The sequence below is a fragment of the Cryptomeria japonica genome, chromosome 1 (genome assembly GCF_030272615.1).
Source record: "Cryptomeria japonica chromosome 1, Sugi_1.0, whole genome shotgun sequence".
Lineage (NCBI taxonomy): Eukaryota > Viridiplantae > Streptophyta > Pinopsida > Cupressales > Cupressaceae > Cryptomeria > Cryptomeria japonica.
In genome coordinates this window covers 552,282,157-552,307,013 of record NC_081405.1, presented here as the reverse complement: position 1 = coordinate 552,307,013, position 24,857 = coordinate 552,282,157, and the positions used below count along the sequence as shown (strand labels likewise).

Below are 24,857 nucleotides of genomic sequence, written 5' to 3'. Positions count from 1 at the left end.
ATCCTAAAGGTGACCATGCCCTTCACCAGGGTCTTATGGCTCTTGTCTATAAAGTGCTTAAAGGGAAGAGTATTGAAAAACCTATTAAAGGCAAATATGAAAGAGATGAGGACACGGAGAGTGAAGCCAGTGGCTTCAATTTTGATTCCGAGACTGAAGGTGATTCGGAGGAGACTAGCAAAAAAGGTATGAATAAGGCTAAGAGGAAAAGGATTATGGTGGACTCAGATATTTCAGAGTCTGAGGCCGAATCCTTTGAAGAGAAATTTATTAAAAGAAAGAAAGGGAAAGTTACTGGAAAGCAAACGCAGAGGAAGAAGACCAACAAGGAAAGCAATAAAGATATCAGCCAAATCCTGATTGATTCTGAAGAAGAGGCAGAGGAGAATAAAAAGGATGAGAGACAAGATAAGGATGGGGAGGAGAACCAGGTCACAGACAACATTGAGGGTTTGAATGCCCAAGGTATGCAGAAAGAGGAGCAAGAAGACAAAAGTGGTAAGATTAGTGATTGTGTTGGTGAGAATGAGACTATAAAGGGCTTCTGTGAGACAGTTGGTACAATGGTGAAGGATATAGGTAGCTTGAAGAAAGATATGTTGACTGTCAAAAGAGCTATGGTTGGAGAGAAACCCCTAGCGGAAAATGTTAAAGAGTTGGCAGTTGCAATTAATAACATGGAAGTCATTGAAAGGATGGTGGGTAAAATTATTGCCACTGAAAAAAGGTAAAAGGGATGGAAGATAACAAGGAGGTGAAAGGGATGGAAACTGCTATGAACAATCTGGGTAGTATAATTGATAAGATGGAACTCACTATTAAGAAGATCGCAGAATAAAACTTCTAGATCCTCAAAGCTTCAGTGGATAACATGAACATCCTGATCAATAGATTTGAGAACAACACTGAGAAGGATGTTGACAAGGAATAGTCAGACAAAAAAGGCCATGAGAAGAGGACCAAAGCCAATACTAGGATCAAGGGTGACATCAAAGGTCGTGAGCTGGAGGAGTTGAAGACTTTGGCGGACAACATGAAGCTGATGGTTGTCCATGCTGAGGATGTCATGAAGAGTATATAGTTGTCTCTGTCTCTGTCTTGGCAGTTGTCTCTATCTCTGTCTTGGCAGTCATCATTCTGCTTTCCGAATGTTGTCTTTTCCTGGTTCATTAATGTAAAGTTATATATTATGGGTTGTGATCCCCTTTTTGTTCGGTTGGGATCTTATTTAGTTTTTGAAGTGATCAGGCACGATGTTTTCTAGCTCTTTCAATATTTCTTGCTTTGTAAAAGGTTCGGGCTCCTTTCAAAAATCTGCTTTTACTTAATCAAAATAGGAAGCACAAGTTAGTCCATGATGATATGGAGAAAAATGCAATGATTGACAATCCAATCAAATGGGAAGACATCACATTCCAAGTAGCAATAACAATCCCTAGCATGATATAGAGAAGAAATCCTAAAAAAGGATGTTCAACTTGAGCATTGATACATTGATGAAGGTGATTCCTAAAACAAATTGATAGTCTTATAGAACATTGCAACAATAAGGCAGATTTGAAACCAAGAAGAGCAAACATGATAGTTTAAAAAGGGATGTGGACATTGTGGCAATCATGGAGGCATAATTTTGTGATGGTCAAGATGCAATCCATTGGGATATATATTTTATATAAATAGACAAAGGTTTATTCCCACCATTATATGTTAAGGTATGAAGTCCATGGTGAACTAAACAACAACAATGAGAAAGCACAAAGATAGCATTACATGATAAAGACCATTTTCTAAATCTATTTTCAACCAGTTGGAAGCTATATACTAAACTAGTCTGAAGCTAAAACAAGTTGTCTTATATCTTGGCCAAGAGTTAGCAGAGAAAGTTGTTATGCAGTCCTTATGGAATATTCAGTTCATAAACAAGCTATCCTTAGCTCAAGAAATAGTTGCAGACCAAAAGTTGAAGAGATCCTAGAATATAATGTACTATTTTTACCAATGGTTAAAAACATTATGCAAGAATTGCAAGATAATTTCTACTATACCAAGGCCAATTCAATGCATTGTAGGGTATAAGAATAGTTAAAAGAAGAGTTATTTCTTTAAATGATGATAAGCATATTTTCAGATAAAGTGACAACCATGTCATTGTCAAGACAATCATGTGAAAAGTTGTAAAGAATGGTGCATAAATGTAAATAAAAAATTCACAAATATACCTCAATTTTGAAATGCTTGGCATGAAGCTCCACACAAGCCTTAATGTTTCTAGAACATGTTAGTGTATGCCTTCATCATGGAAAAACATAATGTAGTTGATCATAATTGATGTAACAAATTTGTATCTTTGAATGCCTTGTTTCTTGATTATAGATCTATGCTCAATTGATTTGAATTGCTTGATTGAAAAATTGGTAGATGTGGGTTGGAGTTGATAGGGGTTTGAAATGAGAAATAGACTTGTATCTATATGCAACTTGCACCTTTTCAAATTGAACTTTTGGAAAAGTCCAAATTTGGAGAGAAAATTCCTACTATTTGCAAATCCAAATTTCATACTCATGCACAGACTGGGCAGCCAACCCGGCATGCCAAACGAAAGATATCATTACTACTTATGGTGAGAGTGAGCTCGCATGTGAGGTGAAATCCCTGCTCGATCTGGACCATATCCAGACGAGGCAACGCAGCACTATCAACTATAATTTCTAAATGCCTCTTCCTCTTATTTCAAAGCAAGGTTATTACAGAGGTAATGAGCATTTATTTAAGTGCCTTTTCATAATTGTTTGGCATGAATTTTGGACTTTTTTTCAAGGCATCCACAGAAACCAGAGAAGAAGATTTGGAGCCGAGAGAAGGAAATTCAGGGATAGTGAAGGAAAAATGGGAGGAAATTAAAAAAGGTTCGAACCTACCTCTTGCTCGGAATGGAGGAAGAACAAGGAAGTGTGGGATATCCTTCGGGAGGGGGGTCTAAGTGTGTTTGTGGAGAGGCTTAGTGGGAAATATCCTATGGTTACCAAACATTTTATTAAGAACTAGAAGAATGGCAAGATCCTGGTCGGGTCCCAGATGATGACTGTAGATGAGGAGATTATTACTGAAGCTACAGGGATGATGACTGAGGGCATGAAATTTTATAGGGACTGTTGCATCTCTGATAAAGCAGCAGACAAATTCCCAGTCAAGAAATGATGAGAGGAAGAAGATGGTGAAAGTCGACAATTCCTATCATTCCCCAAAATGGATATGCAGGCCATGGGGGTTTGTTTTATTCGCTATTATCACCTATATTACTTTGGATGGTAGGTTTACTAGAGCCTATTGACATCACTTTGTTTTGCTCAACCATTTCCGCCATGGGGAAAAGGTGAGCCTGCCATGTTATCTAGCTTGCTCCATGGACCATACTATCAAGGAGATTCAGAAATATCCCAAAGATGACCATGCCCTTCACCAAGGTCTTATGGCTCTTGTTTATAAAGTGCTTAAAGGGAGATGCATTGAAAAACCTATTAAAGGTAAATATGCAAGAGATGAGGACACGGAGAGTGAAGCCAGTGGCTTTAACTTTGATTCAGAGATTGAGGGCGACTCAGAGGAGACTAGTAAAAAAGGTAGGAACAAGGCTAAGAGGAAAAGGATTGTGGTGGTTTTAGATATTTCGGAGTCTGAGGCCGAATCCTTTGAGGGGAAATTCATTAAAAAAAAGAAAGGGAAAGTTACAGGAAAGCAAATGCAGAGCAAGAAGACCAGCAAGGGAAGCAATAAAGATATTAGCCAAATTATGCTTGACTCTGATGAGGAGGCAGAGGAGAATAAAAATTATGAGGGACAGGATAAGGAGGGGGAGGAGAATCCGGTCATGGGCAACACTGAGGGTTTGAACACCCAAGGTATGCAGAAACAGGATCAAGAGGACAAAAGTGGTAAGCTTAGTGACTGTGTTGGTGAAAATGCGACTATAAAGGGTTTCGGTGAGACCGTCGATACAATGGTGAAGGACAGTGACAACTTGAAGAAAGATATGATGGTTGTTAAAAGAGAAACGATTGGCGAGAAACCCCAGTCAAAAAATGTTAAAGAATTGGCAGTTGTAATTAATAATGCAGAAGCCATTGAAAGTATGGCGGGTAAAATTATTGCCACTAAAAAAAAGGTTAAAGAGACAGAAGAAAACAAGGAGGTGAAAGGGATGGAAACTCCTATGAACAATCTAGGTAGCAGAATTGATATGATGGAACTCACTGTTAAGAAGATTGCAGAACAAAACTTCCAGATCCTCAAAGCATCGGTGGATAACATGAACATGTTGATCAATAGATTTAAGAACAACACAAAGAAGGATGGTGACAAGGAACAACCAGACAAAAAATGTCATGAGAAGAGGACCGGAGCCAATACTAGGATCAAGGGCAACATCAAAGGTTGTGAGCTGGAGGAGTTAAAGACATCGGCGGACAACATGAAGCAGATGGTTGTCCATGCTGAGTATATCATGAAAAGTATCTAGTTGTCTCTATCTCTGTCTCAACAGTGGTCTCAGTTTTTGTCTTTTTGCTATCGTTTTGCTTTCTGAAAGCTGTCTTTTTTTGCTTTTTTATGTAATGTTTTGTAATGTGTGTTGTGATCCCTTTTTGTTCGGTATGGATCTGTTTTAGTTTTTGAAGCGATCAGGCACAGATCTTTCTAGTTCTTATGATATCTCCTGCTTTGTAAAAGGTTCAGGTTCCTTTCAAAAACTTGCTTTTACTTAATCAAAACATTCATCTTTTAAAATTTTAGGTCCAATTTCCATGAATAAGGGTTCCCAAGACCCTAGTCCTAGAAAATTGAGCCATGAGAAACATCATGAATAAGGGAATGAACCAAATTTATTGAAACATTCTCAAACCTAATACAATTAGGCATAAATAAGGCACAACCACTAAAGTGAGTCCAAACCTAGTGCATATCTATAAAGAGATACAACTTATGATGCAATATTTAGCCCCCTCTTGGCAAGAGTATGAAATTATGCTCATGTACTCTTGGGAAAATATGGAGAAACCAAATATTCTTTCACAAAGATATTGAAGAGTTAAGATGACTACAAGTTTGGAAAGGTGGTAGCTCCCAAGGCTTATGATATTGTCAATCTACAATATTGAGATAAAAGGGAAGTAAAAAGTGAGTAATATGAGTAACATTGGTAACACGCATGGAGCATGCAAAACACAAAGTTATGACATTTAGAACTAGTAAGATTCATATATTCTCACTAGGAACCATATCAAAAAGATAAGGCATAGATCTAGGACTAGTAATATCCTTATATAGTTACTAGGAGTCATGTCAGAGATGCATAAAAGCATGATACCCAATATAGTAAGTTTGTGGATCAAAACCAAATGAAATAGATTAAATTTATTTAACTATCCTAAGGGTATTAATTGTCACAGTTATAGTTTTACTAGTGATATTGCTTTTGTTTTGACAGAGTTGTGTTTGTAAACCCAAGTGTGGACATGTAATGGAGTCATGAGATGTCTTAAGACTATATCAATACTTAACAACAACATAGTGTGTAGGCACCTAAAATGTGAAAGGACTACATATTGGAAGGAGACAATCATCCATACTTATCACAAGCTTTTGCAGCTCATGTAGACTCAAGGTGAGTTGCAAAATGACCATCAATGAGTGTGAGCCCTGTCTTCACAAATTATGATCAGTTGCCATGATACTTGACCCTATCCTCATGGTGTTGGCTCAATTCATATTAGTTTTCCCAAACCTAGAATCCAATTAATGTATCCAAGGGTGTCTAGAAGAATGGACTATATGATCATTGACTTTGTATGTTGAAACCATTATGCATGCCCCTACCTCTGCATCATACACATGAGTCAAAGATGATAGTGTGGTGTGCAAACATCCTATATGGACATGACACAAGAATGTGTACCAGATAGTGCTAGGTGAAATATATTTAATATATTAGACTTACAAGGACATATGGGGAAGTTTTCACGTGTGATGATGCCATGAAAGGTCTGATATCCCTATGTATCAGACTGAGAAAACCAGTGAAAGACAAAAAAAAAATGCATTGAGAAGGCAAAAGGTTGAATTGCCTAATGTTTGGTGTTGAAGTGATGTGTGGGGACCTTGCCAAGTCAAATACCTTGTTGTAGTTTCAAAGGGTGGAAAAAGAATAAGCATTTTATTTACTAGCCTAATAGACCATCCATCATAACAATGATTACCAATGATGTGTGCATTGCAAAAAAAGTTCTAGAGGAAGGCTCTTTCTATTATAATACCAAGTGAGTGTTCATAACCTTGTGTAGGGTCCTCCAATCCTAGAGTAAGGAGTTTGAAGCCTAGATGCATTGATTTGGCCTTGTGGCCATCAATGAGTGTTGACCCAGTAGGAGACAGAATTCTTGAGACTGACAATTTTGGAAGTGCGGCATTGTTGAGAGCCAACACTTAGGTGTGAACCCCGTCTTCACGTATTATGATTAGTTGTCATGATACTTGACCCCATCCTCATGGTGTTGGCTCAATTCATATTAGTTTTCCCAAGCCTAGAAGCCAAGTAATGTATCCAAGGGTGTCTAGAAGAATGGATTGTATGATCATTGACTTTGTATGTTGAAACCATTATACATGCCCCTCCATTGAGGGTATTGAGGAATATTGGGATCATAATAGTGTGTTTTGTTGAAGAAACATGATGTGAGAAGTTTGATGCAAAGGCAAGGGTAGAAATCATTATTTCATATTAGGACAACAACCACATTGATTAGGCAAGTCAAATAAGGTCTCTCCAATGTTTAGGATACACAAGGGAAACATTAGTTATGTAAGTATGCATGAGCATAGGAATGGATAGTTACTTTCCTTTTAGACTGATTTGGATAGTATTGAGAGGATCCTATAAGGATGAATATCACCATACTCTCGATGACTTTCACCATACTCTCGATGACTTCACAACATTGATAATGAATTCACATTAGACACTCATGGATTACCCCAATTATACATTAGTCAACTTAAGATATGATACAAGGATTGCATTCCACAAAGCCATTAGCATATCACCTACTCTAAATCACCACAAAGCCATTAGATATGTTTTGAGATGAAAAAGAAGAGAAATGGTTTTGGTTTAATTTGCATAATTTCTATATTCAAGTAATTTAATTTGGTATATTATGCTGAAACGTGATTTCATAACTAACATTTCAACTTCTATATAACTAGTTCTATAGCCCGATTTTTTTGCTTGTGAAGAAAGACCATGTCAGACAATATCAGCAAACAACAAAATAAGGAGACAATTGCTAGATTATGGTCTAACTTGAAAAGAAAATGTGATGGAAAATGTTATTGTCCTTGCAAAAATTTGTAAGGGTTAAAGACTAGAAGACTTCTAATCAAAACAACTAAGAAACATTGTAGGTTGCATGGTCACATTGAAGGGGGGCATGATTATCATCCATTGGTAAGTTTTTCATTATATCGTTTTAACAATTTATATACATAAGAAATCACTTGATGATGAGATCATGATCATGGTTTATTTATGTTTATCAATTTTATATAGGTCAAGCACCTCAGAGCACATGATATGGATCAACACAACCCGAAGAATATGGTTTTCGAAGTGGAGGAACATGGAGGTGTGAATATCGAAGTTGAAGATAATGATCCCATGGAAGATGACGATCATGATCCACAAAACACAATTGAAGATGATGGTACAAATACATTGATCCATGACACATTTAGTACTGGCGCAGCTGATCATGACGATGAAGATGACCTTGATGTTGTTCATGATTTACCTCTACTTGAGAAGGCATCTGAAGCCCTTTACGAAGGCTCCCAAACAACTCTTCTCTCTGTTGTATTGTTGTTGGTGAACTTGAAGGTTATGAATGGTTTATCCAACATAACAATCTTGCGTATGTTAAGGTATGTCATATATGTCATTATAGTTAATAAATGGTGAATCATGTACCATTAATATTCTTTATACTAACAAATTATATTTTTTTGTTGTAGATTGATAGGTGAGTTTTTGTTACCACCATCAAATATTCTACCTCACTCATAACGAGAATTATCTACCATTATGAAAGATATTGGAATGGAGTATCAAGCAATAGATGCTTGTCCCAATGATCATATTATATATCACAAACAACATGAATTTTGAACTGAATGCCCTGAATGTCATATCGGTAGATATCGAACAGATCAAATAAAAAAAAGGTGCCTCACAAGGTTCTTCATTATATTCCCATTATTCCATGTATGCAACGATTATTCAAGTGCAATAGCTTGGCACAATTTATGGATTACCATGCGCGCAATAGAAGTCGAGATGACATTATTAGAATGCCTATAGATGGTTCAACATTTATGGACATAGAGGAAAAGTGGCCACACTTTAAAGAAGAACCTCATAATCTCAGGCTTTCATTGGCAACAGACGGTGTCAATCCATTTGGAGAGATGAGATCTGTTTACTCGGTGTGGCCTATTTTTGTTATCAATAATAACATTTCTCCATGGATTTTAATAAAGAGGGAGCACATAATGTTGGCAATGATTGTTCCAGGTATTTTATCATTTAATAGTCGTCTACATTTAATTATAAATATTGCAGTAAAATGATCATAATAATTATGTAATATTTTTGTTCATTCGATTAGGTAAGTACCAAGTTAAAGATATGAATGTGTATATTGAGCCTCTTATCGACGAGTTGCTGGAGTTATGGAATGGTGTCACTATATATGACATCTCTAAACCAATAGGACAAAGACAATTTCAATTCCATGCGATGCTTGTATGGACAATACACGATGTCCCAGGGCTAACACATTTTTGTGGTATGTTATAGTGTTCAAGTTGTGCATGATAATTATAATTAAAAAAATTAACATATTTAATCCAATTATACATTATCTTGTAGGTGTTCAAACAAAGGGAAAATTTGCATGTCCAGTTTATTGTCCAAAGATGAAATCTCGTCATTCAAAAAGTTTAGGAAAGCAGGTGTTTGATGAGTATAGGCACTTTCTCCACAAAAATCATGTATCGAAATACTGAAAAACATCTTTTCAATGGGAAAGAAGATAATACATCAAAGCCACGAAGAATGACACCTCACCTATGGAAGTTGGAATATAATAGAATTAATCGTCAAGGTAATGTCATTCCATCTAATGGTTTATGCCATAAAACATCTTTTCTATTGTGTTTTGTTTACTGATGATGTGATTGATGATCGTGAAGGTCGTCAAGGCATTAATGACCACCTTCCTAAGGGACTAAAAAGTTATCCCCAACAATTTAGTAGGTTGCCCTACTACAAGCAGTTATAAATTGGGCATTTGTTTGATACTATGCATATTGGAAAGAATATAACAGAGACATTATGGAAAATATTGGATGGAAGGCGTGACAAAGAAAAAATTGTCAAAATTTATAGTGACATTTAGGAATCCAATCATGCAATGAAAAATGTCATTCAATTAAATAGCCATGGAGACTAGATTAATATAAGTGACCTTCCTTGGTTATTAACGGACCAACAAAGCAATGCTATAAAAGAAGTCATACGAAAAATTCGATATCCCACAGGATTTGCTGCGAACATAAACAATCTCATATCAAAGAAAAGTGAATTTGGGCCAGGGATGAAAATGCATGATTGTCATACCTTCATTAAGGTAATTCATGTTCTTGTGTATTTACTATATATTTGTATGTTGTGCATGTACTTTTCATTATATTATGTTAGAAAAAATGAAAAGATAGTTTTATAATTGTTGCATTATGTTCTACCTCTATCTCTCCCAGACCACTTTGACAATAATGTCAAGCAAGTCATGTATGATCTTGGAAAATACATGAGGTAAGTAGTGATATTTGTTTAGTTCGTTGTATAGATATTATATTTGCAATTTCTTTTACTTGATATGTAATATATATTTTTGCATCTTGAATATCTTGTAGGTGGTTGTCATGTAAAGATCCATTAAGAAGATATAAAATATTGGAAGAGAAAAATTCTTCATCTAATGTGTGGAATGCAAAAGTGTCTACCTTCATCTTTTTTCAATGCACAACAACACTACCTCATACACCAAGTTGAGGAGATTGAATTATGTGGACCTGTACACACTAGGTCAATGTGGATGGTTGAAAGGCATTTGAAATTTTTGAAGGCTTTGGTTCGCAAAAGAGCACATCCCGAGGGTTCTATGGTGGAGGGATATATGGTATACCAGACTATGGTGTACGTTTTTGAATATCTTCCTAAGTTTGCAGCAAAGATCCACGTGGATCGCATTTGGGATCCCAACCCCATTAACAAATTTGAAGGGGAGTACTTGACGGGGAAGGGTAGATTGAGGAAAGTGAGAGGTAATTATAAGATGTTATTGTAGTTAATTAATTCTTAATCTTCAAAATAAATCAGTTGTAAGATGTCTATTTATTTTCTATACAGTTGGCCGAGAGTGGGATGCACTACATTTGTATATTGCAAACAATCTTGATTGGATGATGGTATGGATTGAACGTTGTCAACATTTTGGTCACACATTAACATGGGAAGGTGTGGCTTCATTGGTTAAAGAAGCTCATCGTAATGGAGATTCCAATGTTACGCAAAGGGAAATTGATTTAGCATATGGTTTAAGAAATAAACGGGTGTGTATAAATTTATTAATCACCCATATGTTTATCAACTCGCGATGCAATAATTTTTACATGTTTGACATATTGCAAGTCAAACACCGCAACGCTATGTGCTGCAATGGTCATAAATTTTGCATCAAAAAGTTGGATGACACGAAGAAAACTTGTGATTCTAGGATAACTGCAGTCTTTGAGGTGACAAATATTTCATCGAGAAACAACATACATCCTCAAGAGTCTCAAAATTGATACTATGGCATTTTGGATGATATACTTGAGTGTGACTTTAATTCCTTCAAATTATTTTTGTTCGTCGTCAAATGGTACAAGCTACGATTGAATAAAAACGATCCAGATAGAACTGTTATTGAACATGATAATAGTTTTACAATGGTTAATACAAGGTCGTTTGAACCAGTTGGGGATGAGCCCTATGTTCTTCCAAGCCAATGTGAGTAGGTATTTTACTCAGAGGTTCCACATAAACCGGGTTGGTCATTTGTTATTAGATATGATCCAAGAGGAAGGTCGATAAAGTATAATGTGATGGAAGAAGAAGATACTAAAGAAGTAGAAGATGATGTAGATGATGATCACGATTGATAGTTGCTCGATGATGATGAAGAAGAAGAAGAAGTTGATGATGATGATGATGATGGTGACGGTGACGGTGACGGTGACGGTGACGGTGATGGTGATGGTGATGGTGATGGTGAAGACGATGATGGTGGTGGTGGTGGTGGTAGTGGTGGTGGTGGTGGTGGTGGTGGTGATGATGATGATGATGATGATGATGATGATGATGATGATGATGATGATGATGATGAAGAAGATCAATGACATGAATGAAATGTATGAGGTATGCGATTAGTATATTATCTATTTAATATTGATTTCTTGATAGAAATTTATTTGACTTATATGGTTACATGATTAATTCATTATGTTTTGAATTCTAATGTCATTACATAATTAATTCATGATGCACCTTTTAATGTTTTTAATTCATGTTCCACCTCTAGCAGGTACTAATAGTAGAACTATGCCACCCCGAGGAGATGGAGATAGGGAGAGTGACTATTTATGTGAATTTTTTTAAACTGTGTTTATTTATAGAATTTGGATTGTTTATTAGCTATGTGATGGATGTTGATTTAAAATACATATGCGATGGATTACATGTTTATGATGATACATGTGACATTTTTTGAACTTTGTGTTTATTTATAGAATGTGGATTGTTTATTACCTATGTGATGGATGGTGATTTATGATACATATGAGATGGATTACATGTTTATGATGACACTATTGGCATTTTTTATGATTATGTTGTGATTGTCATTGATGGACACACACTTGCATTGAGATCATTTTTGTATGTATGAGTTATGCTCAACCGGCAATTGTTCCAACCGGTATGATGCATTATAGTCCTTATACTATTGGTGTTTTGCAGAAAGTGTTTACCGATTTGAAGCGGTATGTAGACCCCAAGCGGTTCAAGGATCTCAAGCGGTATGAAGGACCAAAGCGGCAGAACACATATTTCCCAGTCTTCAATTTTGTCAAACCGGCAACCGGCATTTTGCTTGAACCGGTATTTTGTATGAACCGGTAATACTCTGTGATGAGTTACTAACCGACATTTTGTGATGAGTTACCATCCACCGATTGTTTGACGGTGCCGACACTTTAACGGTGCTTTTTGTGTCATGTTACCAAGTATGTCCAGGTTCATTGAACCTAGGGAATTGGATTGTAATCCTATTGGACCGACATGAAATTAGATTCCTTTATAAGGACATCATGTCTAGGGTTTTAGGTTGTTGATAATGTTGTTGTTGCGAAAGTGGATATTGTAGCTAGGGTTTAAGGTGGTTGAGGAGTTAGAGAGAGTATGAATGTGTAGAAGACTGAAGTAATGCTGGAATGCATTAGGAATGAGCTATCAAGGATCTAACCAAGCAGTCTATGCTATTAGCTAGATCAATCACTTGTTGATTACTCACATCTTCGACAAGTCTATAGCCCTTAATCAGGTAGGCCCAAAAGCCTTTTGTAAATCCTCTAACAAGGTGGTTCACATCTGTGGATCTAAAATCCTCTAGCAAGGTAGTCTTTAATCGGACTTATCTCCTAATAGAGATTGAGATTCCTAACAGGATCTGTTCTGGTAAAGAACATTGTAAGACCTTAACCGGTCTGACCTTAACTGGTCTGGTTCCTATTCTGCAGATAGTTACTTGTGAGTTCCATCTCACCGTGCTTTTTCCCATTTGGGTTTCCACGTCAAAATATCATGTTATGGTGTTTGTGCTTTTGTGGGTGAATGCATTATTAGCTATTTTGTTTGCATGTGTGTTAACCGGTTTGTCTGCTAAACTGGTTTACCGGTTTACTATTAGTCTTGCAAAGTATTTAAGTGCAAATATTTTTGGCATACTAATTCACCCCCCCCCCTTCTTAGTATTCATCAGACACATATGTGATGCTAATGATGCTCAATTACATACATGATGATACATATGTGATTCTTATGATACATATGTATTTATTGTTTATCAACTTACAAATGTAATGCTTATGATGCTCAATTGATGGTGTTGATTTCATGTATATATTTTGTGTGATGCTGTCACCCTTGGTGGGAACAGGTCATTAACTACAAACATCGTCAACCCTTTAGTTGAAGATCCTGCATAGTCTACATAAAGTAAAGGTAAGGAATTAAAAAATTTACAATGATTATGATGGCATCATATTTTTTTTATTTAATACTCTTTTTGTCTACAAAGTTCATGTCGTGTACTATGTAATTTCTAGCTAACATAAGATAATTGAATTACATGTGCAGGAACCTAAACCCCTTTGACAAGGATCCTGCACAGTCTCATGGATCGACAGGTATAAGTCAATACACCCTATAGAAACAGTTTATTTTTAAAAATTACTTGGAAAACAATCTTCCTCAGTTTTTCAAACCTCGACATTAGCAACAAATCTAATACAGTTATCAACACTTGAGGCCCCAGTTAGACTTATTCAAATTTTAATCTCAACATCAACTTTAGGGTCGACTTCTTCATCAACAATACCCTCATTTGGAAAATATCTCTCTCATTACCAACTAACTCTCTCATTTGATGGAGTGCAGGTACCACCAAATAGGTATTTGTTAGCTGTGTCTTCCTCGAGTGGGGGAAATGCAAGAATAGAAAATGAAAGTGAGACATGTAGTAGGTCTACAATAGGGAGATCAACTAGAGGTCAAAAGATTAGAAGAAAATTCAATAAACGCATGAAATTTTTCCTTGCTCAAGGGGGGTCATGTTCTTATGATGATGAGACCAAATGTGACATTGAGGTGCCCTTAAGGTACAAACATCTACAGAAACAATGGGTACCCAAGGAACTTCCTCCAATAAACATTGATTTTTGTGTTAACGATATGATATATCGCATAGTACCTTCGTCGTTACATGGTTTGGGCCTATTTTCCATGGATGACATAAAGGTTTGTTACAACAAAGTTGTTGAATTGGTGGAGTTTGTCAGACCTTTTTACAATTACAATAATTGGATGCAGATTGTTCAATATAAAAAAAGTATGCCTAGGTATGCACTGTCAGCAAATTATATACAATAGAAAGATAATGATCAAAGTAAATGAGTGGATGTATACATTGATGGAAGGCCAAAAGCAACAGGGAATATTGCAGGTTTTATAAATAGTATGTGACCTGGGTCAACTAATAAACAACCCAATTGCATATTTGAGGCGCGCGAAGGAAATAATGTATTCGTATGTGTGATAAAATCAATAAGTGCGGGGGAAGAACTGCTAATTGATTACAATTTGAATCGTATAGATACAAACAAAGTTACTATCATGGGAGTGGTACATACTATATACCATTTAAATTAACCAACCTCCAATTAATGACTCCAATATACCATTTTATTATGATTTTTTTTTACTAAGTCTATTGGTTTCATTTCGCTAATGTTTTTATATTTTTTCTTTGTCACAGGGTGACATGGATCCATCACATAGCATAGATAGAGATGTAGGTCGCGACACTTCTACCAAGCAGGTAAACCTCATTGTAATTGTACAACTTAGATAGAAGCAAAATGTTACATTATTATGTTCTTTTTTTGAGTGTTTTAGAGTAGTTTTGTAATTGTTAATGATATTATTGTTACAGACGAATGTTTGGGGAAAGGGAAAGGGAGCTACAATACCTAAGTACCTCTCTAGGGATGTGGACTCAACAAGATTAAGTAATGATGACCCTACAAATTCTACAAACCCTATAGAATTGATTAAAAAAAGTCTATTAGAAAAATTAGTAGAGAGATTGTTGCTTTGGCATCCATGGAGCCTTAGACTGATGAGATACGAGAGAGGGTGCAAAAATTGATTCGGACGACAGAAAACTTGCAAGTAAGTAGTAATGAAAGCTTTAATTATAACAAAAGTTCAATAATGGTTTATATTTTATACTCTTTTATGTCATTAACTAAAATATGTACGTGTTATTTTTACAACAATTTATGCGTCCTCATCAACCTAGTGGCCATGATCAGGGTATTGCAAATAATTCAGGTGATGACAATTTTCTTGGCTTATCACTTTGAGTACCCAAAATACATCATACTTGATACTGTCAATATTCATAATAAAGGTTCATCCTTGTTTACAATTCTTGCACTTTTCATATATTTAATGTTTTATATATTTAATGTATTATTCTTCAGTTGATGTCAATGTTCTTGTGCAAATGTCGTCGGTGCCTCATTAGAGGTTAGCCCCACTTATATTGCGGACTGCAATGTCGGCAACACGCAGCATGCAAATATCCTCTATTGTACGTCATATTGGCCCGCCCACTATTGGTAGATCCCTCTTTTGCTCTATCTTTTGTTATGTGTTTATTTCCCTTCAAGCATTCTTTCTTGGGGGCATTTCATAGTGGATTCATTTTCTGCAGCAGGAGATGCACATGAGGATGCGCCAAAGGCGACTACTGCTAATAACATACCATCATTTCCTGGATCTTCTCGTATTGCTAGTACGAGAACGTTGTAGGCCACATTGGTGGTGAGCGACGAAGAAATGATTCCCTTAAAGATACAGAAGGTTCCAAGTACTTTAAAATTATTATTATATATAGTCTAATTGTAATTTACTTTCTGATCACTCATTTTGGTCTAATGATCCCATGAATTTTTTGCAAGAAATGATATTTTTTATAAAAATCTTAATGACATTGCATTGCAGATATTTGGGCCCACCAGACATAAAAGGTGGAACATCATATGTGAACTAACCCTAATCCACTATTTTGATTTCATATCATTGATAGAATAGTTTTCCTTTGATCCATTTCTTGAACTTTAATAAAAGTAGCTTCAGTTCATTTCTGAAACTAACAAGTTTGTTTTTGCTTTGAAAGGTGGAATGACCAAGAAAAAAGGTTAAAAGATGAATTGACAAACCGTATGGTTGAGTGGTTTGGAAATGACAGATTCAACAAAACCAAGCTCCTTGAAAAAGTTGGCACATATCTAAAGTATGTGAGGGACCAATACATGACCCATTTAGAGAAGAACGTAAAGTACAAGCATCCCCCCATGATTCCAAAGAGGGGGTGGAAGGACCTGATTTTGGATGCCAATGAGAGAATTGAAAGGAAAAAAGGAAATACACCACCAGATGCCAAAAAAAGGTATGTAATACTATTGAGAATATAATTATGTACTAATTAATTACTCTTTATATTTTTATAATCTAACATATTTCAAACTTTTCATAGACTGAGTGACACCTCAAAGGCAACCAAGGCAAGACAAGAAAAGCGCGGGCAACACAGACTCGGCTCTGGTGGTTATACGAAACTTGTCGCACAAATTGTAAGTATCTATAAATAAAATATTGCATCAAAATATTTATAAATTGCAAACGATTTGTTTTTTTAATCAAACAAGGCAAGCAAAATTCATGATACCAAGCAAAAATGTAGGGCTCTGAATTCAATAAAGCGCCCACAAAAGATGACAAGAGAATTGCCTACCAGCAAGGCTATACAGTCATGGTTGAATGGCTACGAGAATTGAGTGGGCAAACACAAGATTTTGGTGCATCCGTCACACAGGTAAATAAGGTAAATGAAAATTGTTTCAAATTGAATACTTTACCAATAATCTAATTGATGTTGAGTTCCAACATAAAGTGACTATATTTGTTTTAAATAAGCAAACAATGATAACAATGTGCATGGCATTGGAATGCAACCTGCTAATCGTGAAACACCACCTGCACATGAATGTCTGAATGTGCATCCTAGTAGTGGAGGTATTCATTTGCTATTCAGATTTATTTATGTAATTATTAATACAATTAAACATATTAATTTGTAATTAGAGTAGTAATTAATGTAACCTTTTTTGTTAATATTTTAGAGCATGTAGTCGGTGGTGACCAAGTGGAGCATGATCCGGGTACACAACATCAGGAACGTGATGTTCCCCAATCAAGTAAAGAGGATCACTATTATTCCTTTAAATAAATTTAATTGCAATTGGTGTTCAACATTAATGTAAACTTTAGTATTTCAACTCCAGATGATCTAGAGGGTGTTCAACATGTTGAGGTTGAGGCTAGACAAAATGATGTGGTCCCATCAGGTAAAGAGTACAACAATTATGTTCTCTAAATTAATGAAATACTTGTAACAATAATAAAAAAAAGTTTGAATTTAACCCATTTATTTGTTATTACAGAGGACCCCCCTTCACTTTAGTGTCCTCGTCCTCAGTATAGGACTAGGCATACATCAAGATCACGAGCAGAGGGCAGAACAATTGATGACGGGGAAAATGATGAAGAAAATGATGCTCCACTTAGTCTTTTCATAGCTTCAAAGAAAAAAGAAAAAAACAGATGATTGTAATCTACCTTATTTGATAATGACTTATTTTTATGTGTTAATGAATTTAATTATGTGCTAATGAATGGTTATGAATGATATGTGTTAATTAATATTGATGAATGTTGCGTGTTAATTAATGTTATGTGTTAATGAACGTTATGTGATATTAATGAATGAATGTTATATTTTATTAATGGTAGAAAGAATGAATGAATGTTAGATGTTAACGGGGAATTTAGAGTGATGTTCAGGGGGGGTCCAAATGAGCTTCCACCTTCACGTGGTTGGCCCTGTTAAGTTGAGAATATTAAACTATTCTCGAAACCAAGCGAAGCTCAATAAGATAACACACTTTTCCATATTTCATTATGTTGCACAGTTAATCTTATTGAATGATGTATATTGAATCATAATTGCAGGGTCCAATAGAGCCAACACGAACAACAACACCACAAGTTGTTGGGTATAATGAACTACCATATTGTCTTGTATGTACACTAATAGTATGAGTTGCTTCTAGTGTTGATATCCATGGCAGGATTGCAAAAGTTATGAATATGCCTCATCCTTGTAAGTTTTTTTATTACTTGACATTTTCTTTAGCATTTTTAAATTTTCCTTATCATTTTAAGTCTAACCACTTCTATATAGAATTTATTGTTCTAGTTTTTAACTATCTGCCAAACATTATTGATACAAGGACTTGCATTGCATCCATTTTTTCAATTAGGTATTATAAAGGGTAGGTTGTATCTGTGAATGTCTCTTTGAGTTCATCCAAATTTTATAACTATTACCTCACATCTCGTTATTGCTTCATATCTCTATGTTCTACGAGGAGAACACCTATGTTTTTCTTTGCCAATCCTCTAAGACAATTTTTGACTGCTAATAATTGTATATTTTGATCATTTTATATTGTCTCAGACCCATGATAATAGTAATAATGTATCAATAGAATAGATGGATATAAAGTTCTTATCCTGCTATAATTGTACATTGGACAATGTTCTTTGACTTCATGGTTGCTCTGTGTGAGGATTATTATGACTATATGCTGCTATTACCTGGTGATTCATATGGACTATTATTTAGGCATTCTCCTTATCATCGTTGTATGATCCACATGGTTGCTATCATATATTTGTCAACTAATCTTATATTTTCCCTCGATGATCATGTATTTTCTTGCTATTTGTATTCCCCATAATTTGAGTCTTTCTCATACTATTTTTTATATGCTTTCTCATCGCTTAGACTAATACATAAAGTTCTATCATAAGTTAGATAGTCCCTCACTATTGAAAAGAAAACCTTTGAATAGTAGCATACTATTTTACCATCTTATAACAAGATGGCTCCCATGACATCCTCAGAAGAATTTGTGTAAGCTTCAATGAGCAACAAATAATTAGGTAAGGTCAACATTGGAGCATTGTGATGCAGAGCATCCACCAATCTCATTCAATTAGGGAGATCTTTCTCCCAACTCACCTATTCAGTAGGGAATAAACCTCAAGCCCTCACTAGCCTACTAGCCCCTCAAGTTGCTTCAACACCCCAAAGACTCACTCCTACTCCCTAGTCCCATACAACCATTGACATACATCACATGGGGCAATCTCACCTTGCCCAAATCTATCTTGAGGTCTTCCAACCCTTGAATCACACCAACTCACAAAATCTTACTCCCTCAAGCCCCTCTTCAACATAAATTCATTCTATTCATGGCTATAGGAATCTCTCCAATCCTAGCAACTATAGGACTATAATGATTGGTCATACATTTGTCAAAAATTTTGCCACAATGTTAGACATGCAATTTTTTTATGAGTACCTAGAGAAAGGTAATGTTCGAGCTTGTGGGAAAGCTAGCTTCAAGGAAGATCATCAAACCATTGACCACATATTTACACTCTAGGCTATTGTTGAGAAGTCTCACCATCGCTCTTCCATATTCTTTTGTTGTTTATAAACTTTTTGAAGAACTTTGACTCAATTGGGAGACACTTGCTTTTCCAACAAAAACATGATGTCGGTATTTTGGATTCTCTCATTAGCATTGCTTGTAGGCTTTATGAAATTTACTGGGTAGCTTCATGCTTACAATATCTTCAACTTGATGAGGAGAACAATTGGGGTCAAACAAGGGTGTCCTATCTCCAACCCTCTGTAACATCTACATTGACAAGTTGGTGGAGCTTCTTTGACTAGATACTCATATGCCTTCACTATTATTTCAAATATATATGATTAATTGAATGTAAAGAATTTTCTAAAAGACCCCCGATATTCTTGAGGCATTCAAAATTTAGATTCATTTTTCAACTTATATCTATCTAATAACATTAAAAAACCACATTCTTGTTAATTATAAAAAAATAATTACCAATAATCTTATTTTCATATATTACATATAGTAAGATCAAATAATTATAAATCTATCTCACCCAATTAGGAATGAGCACAAATCCAAAAGAAAGGGTGCTTCATAGTCTCACATAATATGAGTAGCACTCTAATCACAAAGAATTAGAAACAATCTCTAAGTGAAGAAGACAACCATTCTAATCCTTAGTGTAAGAATGGCTTTCCATACCATGTCAAATTGTGGGTTATAAATGACATTAAACAACCTTTAGATACATGCATCTCGTGTGTGATCTTGACGTCTATCATAAGTTTCACTGAAACCAAGGAAAACACTAGATTTTTTCATCTTGATCTTGATGTTAGTTGAATGCTTTTCTTTTGTGGGCTACTTGCAAAGCAGATCCCTTTTCTGGAAAATAGTATTTGTGTTATGTTATCAAGATTTGCTTAAGAATAGTATTGTCACCATAGTCCTCCTTTTGTCTGAATGCTTCATATTGGCTTTAAGTCACAGTTGCCCTACATAATTTCCGTTCTTTTTCACTCATGCTTACTATAACTAGGTAATGAGAATCAAGTAATGTATCATTTACTTAGTATGTGTCCTGTTTTAACTACGTGTCATTTGACAACCATGGCCTACACTTAATAGAAAAGGTAAATGTTGTTGCAGGTTCAAGAAGTACACCATTAAAATATAAATTTTTCATACCAAGTTGCTGAATGTAGGTGGCATTCGAGGGAGGGCAGATTCCCCACAAACTTCTATATAACTACTGGTCTTTGTAATGTTCACAATATAACAGTTTGCATTAGCCATGACTTTCAAATAGCCAAGCTAATTAGAAGATTTTATGCTTAGATCTATTTGAAATGAGAACGTAGCTTCTCATTCTGAAGGTAGTTCCATGCCTTCACTGTTGGGTGCCAGATGAGTTTTCTTTTCATACTTCTATTTCTATTTTTAGCTCTTTGTTGGATGCCTTCACTATTACATGAGGGGTTATTGCTAATCTACTTGTTGATGATATTGTTCTTCTCTCTCATTATTCCAAAGGGTTGCAACATTACTTTCTTTTTCACTCATCTCTTCATTGGTACCTTAGAATTGTACATGCCATCATCGATCCCTTTTGCCAACCCCTACCTTCAAACTGCATTCCTGTCATTTTTAATTACCCCTCTCAACCTACCACTCTTGGCATTATGAATACCATTAATGACTACATTAATTTGTAGCCTTGTTGTGCCCCTTCAAATGATTAATGGCCAAAGAGAATTTTTGTAGATAGATCATCCACTTCACATGCCACACATTTTCCAATTTACTTTGTGTGTAGTAATTGAAGTGGGAGATGATCAATTGAATGGTAGTCTCTTTGTTAAGAATATAGTGGCACCATTGTTTGATGACTTTTATGAGGGTGCAAGGCTCCTTTTCATAAGTTGAATAGTGCCACAAGGTATCATTAATAGAGTTTGAGTGATGGGCAATAGGTTGGCCATGCTAAATTAGCATGATGCCTAGTACATAATCAAATGCATCAATCTAAATATCAAATGATTTTGCAATATTCACTGGAGTAAATGCTAGCACATAGTAGAGGTGTTGTTTGAGGCCATTAAAGGCATTTTTTTTGTGGAATCCATAACAATGTTGTCTTGCTATATATAACCTTGTTTAGTGATCAAGGATCATGTGAAAATCCAAGGACTAACCTTTTATAGAAGTTCTCAAGTTTGAGAAAGTTGTGCGATTATTTGAGTTTGCATGGATATGCTAGTATCACGTCACCTTGATTTTTTCAAGATCAACTTGAATGGGAGAGTGGTTGATAATGTAACTAAATTCGCATGGTGCCAAAATTTCATTTGTTGAGGTTGGTTGCAACTTGTGTTGGCATAGCATATGTGGTACATGTGCAATGTGTAACATATGTTCTTCCAATATTGTATGGGATAGGCTAGTAATTTAATCACCTTGATTTTCTTTGGATCAACATGAATGCAAGTGTGGTTGATTATGTAACCAAGGTGTTAATTTTGTGTGGTGTCAAAATGCATTTATCAAGGTTAGCTTGCAACTTGTGTTGATGTAGTGTATTTAGTACTTGTGCAACATGTAGCATGTATTCTTTTGAGATCTTGTTAAAGATTAGGATGCCATCCATGTAGACAATGATACTATTTTTTATCAAGCACGAGTTTCACAAGAGCATTAGAAACTGTCAAAAGGCATAGCCATCCATTCATAGAGTCCTCACATTTTCAATATAGTTTTCTTGAAAAAAATATTGGATCGAAACTTGATGATATGTTGATTTGGTTTAGTGTGCCTAGAGATTACCCAAGTGATTGTTGATGTGTAGAAAGAGATACATGTTCTTCATTGAGATCTTGTTGAGACATAAGAGTCAATGTAGAGTCACCATATGTCGTCTTTCTTGGGTGCAAGCATAATCAAACTACCACAAGGATGAGCTTGACTTGATACTTCTTGAATTTACTAATTTTTGGACTTTGTGTTGATTTTGTTCTCCTAAAATGATGTGTTAAAGATATATTTGGAATAAGAGATTTGAGAATCAAGTAAATTTTGTATTGTATGAAGTAGTGCATAGGAAGTCTTATCGATAAAATATCAATGTGGCTTCATGTGGGATTCCAAATGGCATTGAAATTCATCCCAGTATACTTGAAATTGAACTACTTGGGTCCATCTAGTAGGACATGCTAAAAGGGAACCAACAAGCACCATTGTAATTGGCATGCGTATTATTATTATTTTTTAAAAATCACCGTCGGAATTCTGACATCATTCCAACTTTTCACTGACGACAAGACCATCGGACAAACAACATCCTCGACGGTGCATAGTTCCTGGCAAGCGTTGGAATTTCAACGCCAATTGAAGAAACATCCAACAAGGATGTTGTATGACCGACGACACTTTATTGTCAGACGCTCGTCGTAATCGTTGTCGCTACAAGTTCCTGGTAGGCTTTAGAATTCCGACGAGGATGCTTTATGCCCGACGACATTCTTTGGCCGAATGAGCGAACATGGCCGTCGTCAGAAGAGTTCAAGATGTCTTCGAAATTTTGACATTAGATGGCACCGTCGAAATTACTAACAACGAGTTTTCAACGGCTTCATTTGTTGGCAGTCCGACGAAAAATTGTCAAAAATCAGCCCCAAATATATTAGTGCAAGTCAAAGCAAGACCAACATTCAAGAGTGAAAATTGCATACCTTGCACTTTTCACCTTCATTTAGGAATCCTTTTGAATGGGTTATTCCTAATGTAATATGATCAACTAAAAAGTTGTTGATTCCAACTATACATGTCCTTAAGGACTAGTCCTGATCTTCATTTTATTTATTCTCTTTTCCAAGTCAAATCTACAAGCTTATAAATGACCCTTGGGATTTTAAATTTAAATTTAGTCATGGGCCAAGATGACCCTTTCTTAATTAGCCATTACCTAACGAATTGGTTGTAAAACATTTCAATTTACATCCTAGTGTGTTGAATAAAAGGACAGACCCAAATTTTGTTTAGACATCCATGAGAGACATATTATCCAGTTGAACATCAAAACATTATCATTTAATCATATCAAATCATTAACTAGATCATCAGCTTACATCAATATTTTCATTAATGATATGAATAAGACATCTCATGTATTTCCTTTCCATCTTAGAAGCATGTTTCAAAACTATTACAACAAATGATAAGGGTTTGACTAAAGGAGAAGATACATGTTTAGAAAATTCTCAAATGTATTTATCAACACTATTTTATTGTAGAAACGAATTGCAAAAAGTGAGGCAAACAAATTATTGACATCTAGGGGAGCCTAGTTCATTTCTATGCACAAAAGTTAATTTTTGTTTACTAAGTTAAAATTTGTAGGTGTAAAGTTCAATTTATAGGTTTAGAGATCAATCACGTAAGAACAAATTTAAACTAGGACATAAAATAATTTAGTTAGTTGTTTGTTAGAAATTGCTAGTTTTAGATCTAATTTTAAAGTACAATTGAATCGCATGTCACAGTCTACAACAAAAAGTCTCTAAGCTACACAAAAAGCTAAGTTGCAATCTTTATTACTTCAAAAAGTGTTCTCGAACGTCCATTACTACATCAAATCTTTAATCTAGGGTTGATTGCTTTCTTGCATTTATTAATTTATCCTATATTTTATAATTACAAGGAAACATCTTTAGCATAAAAAAGATGACTACTAAATTAAACAAAGTATTTAATAAAACATACAATCTATATTTTAGAATGGGGTTTAGAAATGTATACCTTACAAATATAAAAAATAATAATAATAAGACACATTAATAAACGTATACCTTGGTATCAACAAATAGGAGATGAAATTCTCCATGACAAAAAATTAGTACATAGACTTTGATTTCATATACAAGATTCCAAGACTTAGATTACTAATATTTGTGAAAACTAGAATTCTCTATGACCTAGGATCAATTATGTGCGTTTGGAAGTGATCTTTGTACACACATATTTAAATTAACACTTTATAACATTTTTGTACCTGCAAACAAAGATTTGTCCTAATGTCTAGGACGTAATAACAAATTGGTGTTTAGGAACACCTTCAAAGAGCTTGCTAAGTGAGAATCCTCTCTGAATGACAAGTTCCTATATTTGAATCAATGATTTTGAGAAAATAGAGGAATATAACATGTAATGAATGTATTAGGGATTGGTTTAATGATTGTAATTTTGAAATTATAACTTATAGCAAGATGTAAAGGATTATATAGAGGCATGGAACAATAATTAGGGTTTCAATCTTA

At 35.2% G+C, this 24,857-nt stretch overlaps 1 protein-coding gene across 1 annotated transcript in view; it reads left to right on the top strand.

The window, feature by feature from the left end:
• The window catches only part of LOC131858067 (uncharacterized), a 95,143-nt gene that overhangs the window by 51,986 nt on the left and 18,300 nt on the right, over positions 1 to 24,857 (top strand). Inside the window, exons 8-9 of the mRNA XM_059210991.1 lie at positions 69 to 727; positions 3,538 to 4,223. Coding sequence (XP_059066974.1) covers positions 69 to 727; positions 3,538 to 4,223 — 1,345 coding nt within the window. The remainder of the gene's footprint in view (positions 1 to 68; positions 728 to 3,537; positions 4,224 to 24,857) is intronic.